The sequence below is a fragment of the Solanum verrucosum genome, unplaced genomic scaffold (genome assembly GCF_900185275.1).
Source record: "Solanum verrucosum unplaced genomic scaffold, falcon-dt-bn FXZP01000057.1, whole genome shotgun sequence".
NCBI lineage: Eukaryota > Viridiplantae > Streptophyta > Magnoliopsida > Solanales > Solanaceae > Solanum > Solanum verrucosum.
This window is the reverse complement of record NW_026019947.1, coordinates 113,636-121,665: the sequence shown is the minus strand read 5'-3', so window position 1 is coordinate 121,665 and position 8,030 is coordinate 113,636. Positions and strand designations below refer to the sequence as shown.

Sequence of the window (8,030 nt, the reverse complement as noted above, 5' to 3'; positions counted from 1 at the left end):
TCTTTTTTTAGAGGACTCCATTTGTCGTATTGTATTGAAATGGATCTAATTTAGTGGATGTATATGTAAGTTGCTTCGACTCTTCAAAAGTGTGTTTAAGGGTGTGTGTCGGATGTGAAGTAGAGCATTTTTGGAGGATTAGTCTACCTTGGCTAGTTTAAAATTGAGGCATTGTTGTTGTTGTTGTTTTCTGATTGATTCTTATGTATAATTTGGTGTTTTTCTGTTGCAGGTTTTTCTGAGGGAGTAGTTGCTGGATTTAGATTCTTTTAAGTAAATTGTGATACTTGTTTTAGAATTGTCATTTTCTGAACTGGTTATTTGTGATGTTTTAAGTCTATTTCAAGGAGTGACTCTACTGATCTGAATTGGACACTTGTGGGATCAAAACTGTATTCGTCCTTTTTCTATTTTTGTGATTATTTTGCAAAGAATTGTTTTTTTTTTCTGGAGGAAGATTTGATAGTGGTCTGACTCATGTTAATTGGAATTGTTTGGATGCTGGGCGATACATATGAGAGATGTTCATTGCTGTCTTGGAGATTCAGGTTGTAACAGTAACTAGCACCTATTTTGATCTTCTCAACACTTGGGTTTGAGGTAGAAACTTGGATATGAGAAGCCCTTTGTTTACTAAACTATCAATACTGTTCAGGCGTAGACCGTCAGTAAGCTGGTTAGTCTTGTGCCTGGTTAGTGTTTTTGGGCTAATAGCATTATTAGAATCATCTTACTCAAGTACGTTTGACTCTGTGGCCTCCTCTACAAACCCTGATGTCCATACAAGTTATAGAAAGCTAAAGAAGCTAGTGCGAAACGATTATTTAGAGCTAAATAGCCTTTCTGTAGGAGCCAATTGGATAAAGGATATTGGTTTTTGTGGGAAAGAAAGAGAGAACTATGTACCTTGTTATAATGTATCTGCAAATACGCTAACTGGTTTGAAAGATGGGGAGGAGTTTGATCGACATTGCGAGTTATCACGCGGACAACCACATTGTTTGGTTCGTCCTCCGAAGGACTATAAGATTCCTCTGACTTGGCCAGCAGGAAGGGATATCATATGGAGTGGAAATGTGAGGCTAACCAAAGATCAGTTCCTTTCTTCTGGAAGCATGACAAAAAGGTATGGTCAATTGAATGAACTTGATGAACATTTTCTCTTCTTTTTGTTAGCGGTGATGCTGCATTAAACTATTATTGCCTGATTTATAATAGGCCCTTTTCTAATTTTATTTTTCCAGATTAATGTTACTGGAAGAGAACCAAATTGCTTTCCACTCGGATGATGGAATGATGGTTGATAGTGTCAAAGATCACTCACACCTTATTGCTGAGATGATTGGGCTTGGAAGTGATGCAGAATTTCTTCAAGCCGGTGTAAGTAAATCTTGGTTATTCTTTCCATAAACGTATTATCGCGTTCTACTTTTCATTCCCTTGCTAGTTTATTAAGAATAACACGAACTAGGGTGTCTAAGCATTTTATCACTTCAATAAAATAAGAATTTTTGTTCTTGTCTGAATAACAGGTGCGCACTGTACTAGATATTGGTTGCGGTTTTGGTAGCTTTGGTGGTCACCTACTTTCGCTGAAGTTGATGGCTCTTTGTGTGGCAGAGTATGAGTCATCTGGTAGCCAAGTTCAGTTTGCACTTGAGAGAGGACTTCCGGCAGTCATAGGCAACTTTATTTCGAAACAGCTTCCATTTCCATCGTTGTCTTATGATATGGTTCATTGTGCTCAGTGTGGAATCATTTGGGACAGTAAAGGTATTGCTTTTGCTATGTTTTTGAGTTGCTGTGGTTAGCCAGCTGTTTACTCATCATCTTTGTATGGGTTAATTGATCTATCGTTTATTTCGTTAGGTCTATGCAATGTCTCTAGCTGTGATTTCACTTTAGTTTGCATGTTATTTGCAATCAAGTTCAATCACTTCGCCCGTTCTAATACTATAGTTCATCCTCTTGACCTCTCTATTTTACTTAAAAGAAAACCTCATATTATTGTTGAACTCCTTTTTTCCTCAAACATTTCAATTACTTCCTCCGTTTCAATCTGTTTGTCTTACTTTCCTGTTTAGTCCGTTTCAAAAAGAATGTCTTTTTCCTTTTTGTAACAACTCTTTAATTCCAACTTTCCACGTGACATATTTAAAACCATAAGATTAAAGGACATTTTGGTATATTCTACGTGTCTTTAGTTCAAGACCACAAGGTTCAAAAGTCTTCTTTACTTTCTTAAACTCCATGCCAAATAGAAACTAGACAAACAAATAGAAACGGAAGGAGTAACAACTTAGATGATGTTGCCTATATGGCTAGATTTTATTTGTATCTCAGCTTCTGTTAATTCATGAACATGGTGAATTCAATAGCATAAAACTAACAATGATTTGAAAAAAACAGATGGATTGTTTTTAATTGAAATTGACCGTGTGCTCAAGCCCGGAGGTTATTTTATTTTAACCTCACCAACAACCCGGCAGCAGCAGGATAGTTCTACTAGTGCGAAGAAGGGAAGCATGTCTACTCCTTTGGAAGAGTTCTCTAAAAAGCTTTGTTGGTCTCTTTTGGGACAGCAGGAAGAGACTTTCATCTGGCAGAAGACAGTAAATTCTCAATGCTATAGGTAAGGCAAATCGAGGAGGTTATGTACGTACTCCTTTTATTTATGTTTGTAACTTCCTTGAAGCAATTTTTTGTTTCAATTAACTAAATTCATAAACTAACATGTCAACAATAAACGAATACCTAATTGTAATAGATGATCTTTAGGAAAGAAACTTTTTTCCCACACGTAGACTTTTCCAAAAGGGAGATACAGAAAATGAATTTTCTAGGAATCTACCTTGTTCTAATTGTGTTTGATATGCGCATTGATAGCTTTGAATGATTCACGTATCTGCAGTTTTATCTGTCCTCCACCTCCTATAATGAGCTTTTGTGTTTTGATGTAGCTCACAGCTTAGTATACCCATTTGTAAAGGAGAGGACATGCAACTGTACTACCAACCGCTTGCACACTGTATTTCTGGGACAAGCAGTAACCGGTGGGTTCCGATTCACGACAGATCTGGTCCTCTGAACTCAACTGATATTGAAATTCATGGCAAGTATTTTCGGTTAAAATGGTTTATGTGACTTCTTCATTCTCCAATTTTCAGCTATTTGTACACTTTCTTTTAGTAATCACTCATTTGCCTGTGTTTTTCTCTTGGGCAGAAGTCGATCCTGATGATTTCTTTGAGAATTCAGGATTCTGGAAATCAGCGTTGAGAAGTTATTGGTCTTTGTTGTCGCCCTTGATTTTCTCTGACCATCCAAAGAGGCCGGGTGAAGAAGATCCATTGCCTCCATACAATATGGTGAGGAATGTCATGGACATGAATGCACATTATGGGGGCTTAAATGCTGCTATGTTGGAGGCAAGTAAATCAGTGTGGGTGATGAATGTTGTGCCTCTTGGGGCTCGTAATACGCTTCCTCTCATACTTGATCGAGGTTTTGCCGGTATTCTGCATAACTGGTAAGCTATTATTGTTTATATTTTCAAGACTTGCAAAGACATTTATACTGGGATATTGTAGATATATAATAATTCAAACTAAAGCAACGCAATATGGATATTTTATACTCTTCTACTTCTCTTAATTGATAGTGAAATATTCTGATAATTATTCTTATCAATTAGCTTTTCAGTCAGATTATTATAGTGGAAAAAACTTACAGCACATTCTTTTACATATCGTAATTTCTTCTTGTTCATGTTGCATGAATTATTTTATTTTCAGTTTGATTGCCATCTCCATCCTTTGAGTTGATGATTGATGGAATTCTGAAGCACAATATTTTGGTAACTAAACTGGGAGGTCAAGACGAAATGAAAGGAAGATATTTGTTATGTCAATCTTTATAACGCAGTGAGAAGGGTTGTAAAACCGTCTTACAATCCTGGTACTCGTGTGATTTAAAATCTATTGGCATCCCTAAAGTTTAGGGGCTTCAAAATTAATAATTAAAATTTACAATCTTTTCTAAAACATAAATGTTTTACTTCAGATAAAACATCACTTATATTGCATGTGTGAGTATAAACTTAAAGATAAAGGAAAAAGCAGAGAAATTTGAGGTTTGTACTTTATCTCTTCAACAGGATAACGATTGTCGATACTTGTTTCTTGCATTTCCCTTAGTATTTCTTTCATAATATGAGCTTAGCAGCTTATTTTTGTATAGCAATACTGAAGACAAATTATTTAAAATGAAACAAGCTCGAATAGAGCTGAATGGATAGATGATTCATTTATCGCGACATCTACTAATTTGGAAATGAGGCTTAGTTGATTGATGGACCACGAGCTTAGTGCTTTTAAAGTTAAATGCTATATGGGTTCTGGTGATGTACTGATAGTAGCGTTTTTCGAAATTGGGCAGGTGTGAACCGTTTCCTACATATCCACGAACATATGATATGCTCCATGCTAATGGGCTTCTTTCACATATTGATTCACAAGATTGCAGTACGCTTGAACTACTTCTTGAGATGGATCGTATTCTGAGACCTGAGGTAATCTGTATTTTCATTCTGTTCACTGTAAAAAACTTCCAGCTTACTCTTTCTTTTACGCTGACCTTGTTAATCTCAGTTACACCTCATTTTTCCAGCTCTAATTGACTCAACACCTTCGAGTGTTTCTCACGTTTCCACGGTTCCTTATTGTTTGTACATGTTTCGATATTTGAATATGAATTCTTGATAGGGTTGGATTATTCTTTCTGATACATTGGGTCCCATAGAGAAAGCACGCATGTTAGCCACACAAATCCGTTGGGAAGCTAGGGTGATTGACCTCCAGAATGGAAGTGACCAACGGCTACTTGTATGCCAAAAACCATTCACGAGAAAGTGACTTTTCTGGAACTGAACACTTCTTAACATTGGTGACTTTCCTAAATTCCACTAGGAAGGAGGATAACCGCGACATGTTGAATCATGAAAGAAGGAAGTTTCCTTTGTGATATGTGGAATTTGTTTGATCTTACGAGCTGCCTAAAGAGGTGTATATCGCGGTATCCTTGCAAATAGATCATATGGCAGCCTGCAGAGATTAGAGAAAAGCTCTGCCGCAGAAAGTAGTGACAGCACCATAAAGGACATATATTCTTTTCCCTTCAAAAGTTTATATAGCAATTCATTCATCTCTTTTTCTTGTATTTTCTAACATTTTATTTGTTAATTTTGTAATCTAGTTATGTTTGTACTCAAGAACCACCATTATTGAGAGCCAAGGTTTTAACTTTTAGCCACAACATGTAAGAGAACCAACCATAAACATAGTGCTTCCAATATTCTTTATAAGTTAGCTGTCCATTTTCTTGTTATGGATTTGCTATTTCATTATCTAGGTTTTTATTAGAAGAGCCAAGCCAAGATCGAGCAAGGCTATTTTAGTCATTTTACTCTGAAAAACGGTGCATAGAAATCAATGCAAATAAGCAATTTCACACCACAAGGAAGAGATGATAACTCAAGCAATTCAAGTCCACAATAATGCTATCAAAGCATTTCATCAATCAATACATTAAGGCTCACAACAAGGCAAATTCACATAGTATTATGATCAACATGTTGCCTTTTCATTAATTCCCTTTTAATTCCTTAAGATTAATCAAGTCGAACAATGAATCCACCGCCTTACTCCCATTACTCCCCAACACACACAATGAAGGGAAATACACGATTATACTAGATTTACAAGGTTTAGGAGATCATGTGCCTCAATTTTAATCAAAAGTCATTTGAGCCTTCCCTTTCCGAACAATGTCCAAAGCCACACAATCTAATTCAACCAAGTAATCACAATAAGATTCCGAAAATAACAACACCCAACTCAAACACTTTGCAAAATGGGTACAATCAAACTCAAAAACCGAAATTCCGAAAATAAGGTTTGAATCCGAAAATCTTTACCTGAAAACATTACCCAAGACATTTGAAACTCATTTCGAAAAAAGATTTAAAATCAGTTCATAATCACCATTTTACTAAGTTCTTAGATTCTTGAAGAAAAACCTCAATTTATCATTTCAAAACCTTGATTTGAACTTAAATTCATAAATAATAATGGGTAAATGAAGATTTAAGATTAGGAATCGTTACTCAAATATTTCTTCTCAAAAATCTTGTTCAAATCACCATATCAAAGCTCCCAAAACTCAAAAATGGTGAAATGGGATTGAAACCCCATTTTTTGAAAAACATTTTGTCGTCCAGGGATCCTCCGCAAACGCGGACCCCTTCCCGCGATAGCGGGTTTATTGAATCGGGCCTCCGTAAATGCGGTAGGGCTCCCGGAACGCGGAGATCAACATCTTGACCCTCCGCGAACGCGGGTCCCCACAATTCCTCTCCGCGAAAGCGGTTACAAGCTCCGCGAACGCAGAGAGTTGGCACCAACAACGCATACAACAAAAATAAGCAAATCTCTAAGTCTCCGACTTGACCCTTGTGATTCGTTTCGAATCCCGTACACACAAACCTTTTATGCAAATTGACTGTACTAGACAATCTGGACACAATGAAACCATCGCAACAAAAATTCGAAGTTTCTTTGATCCGAAACCCGTGAAAATCACAAGAAATGAACATAACGCCTAAAAATGTCAAATCAAGCTCACGACCTCTGAAAATTCAACCAAGACCTCACATAGACCTAAGAATCATCCCTCAAATCCAATGGAACTCTCAGAATTTTGATCCGAGCATCCAAACCCCGATTATTGACCAAAGTCAATCCAAAAGCTAAAATTCTACAATTTTCCAACATGGGATTTCAAATCCCAAAAAGACTCCGAATCTAAAACTGATAATCTTCTAAGACCAATTTCCATATTTTGGGACCAATGGAATCAACAGAATTTTATTCAGACACTCGAAACTCCAAAAGACACCGAAAATCACTTTTTAACAACTTTATCCTTACAAATATCAAAATTCTCCAAATTCACAACTTTTAACTCAAAACTTGAAACCAATTTCAATACTCATTTCACAAAGACTCGAGCAAATATGAAGAGGGATAAAATTGTAATTTTATGAAAATTTTCAAAAATGACCAACCATATCATTACATTTTGTTTTAGATATGTAAAATACAAGTTGCATGATTTTATTAATACAAGACAAAATAAAAATGACTTTATTCCATAATTTCCTTTAACTTTATTGATATCTTTTAATCAAATATTTCTAATGGTAAAATGTAGAGCCGTCAATAAGGGTTAGGCCCATTGAGCCAGCTTGACCCAACTCGTGATTTCATAGGGTTGAACTTAGATTTTAATAGCCCATTTAAGAATATAAATTTTTAGCCTGGCCCTAATATACCCGCTAGCCTGTAGGGTATGAGCAATGTAGGTTGGACCGACCCATAAGCTAAATTAAAAATAATAAAATAAAATAAAAGAAAATACTAAAAATATCAAGAGGGGCCCAAACTTAAAGTCTTAAACCATGCATATAAATATTACAAAGTTCAAAATCCAAATATAAAATTTATTTTCTTGTACTGTTGTTGCCAAAATATTTACATAAAATGACGATGATTACAGGTTTAAGTCATACAACCAAATCTTTACTTGAAGTCAAATTTAATAAGTATAACTAAAATTATTTTGTTTACTGATTTGACACCTAATTAACAAGTTGTAAACACCATGTAATATTATTTTGTCGATATTTATACTAAAATTTTAAAAGTTAAATTTAAATTATTAAAAACATATTCTTTTACAAAAAAATAGGTTGGTTCAGCGCGGCTCGTAGCCAACACAGTTGTGGATTGGATTGTCTATTTTTTGACCCGCCAAAATAATGGGCAGCCTGACCTCTTATAATGTTCTAAAGCTTATATAGGCTAACCCGAATCGACTAGCATGTCAATAGTGAGATTGATTCAATCGTAAGCAATCATACTTCGGAGTCGGTTGATCTTCCTCCATGAAACAAACATTTGGATTCGAAATGG

General features: G+C 35.7%; 1 protein-coding gene across 1 annotated transcript; it reads left to right on the top strand.

Moving 5' to 3' along the window:
* The first annotated feature begins 601 nt into the window (after positions 1 to 601).
* LOC125810467 (probable methyltransferase PMT5) lies at positions 602 to 5,244 on the top strand. The gene is made up of 8 exons (XM_049489943.1): positions 602 to 1,126; positions 1,245 to 1,380; positions 1,533 to 1,773; positions 2,410 to 2,632; positions 2,961 to 3,112; positions 3,226 to 3,529; positions 4,438 to 4,570; positions 4,764 to 5,244. Exons 1-8 carry the CDS (start codon positions 615 to 617, stop codon positions 4,911 to 4,913), a joined length of 1,851 nt encoding a protein of 616 aa, XP_049345900.1. The 5' UTR covers positions 602 to 614; the 3' UTR covers positions 4,914 to 5,244.
* The last annotated feature ends 2,786 nt before the right edge of the window (positions 5,245 to 8,030 follow it).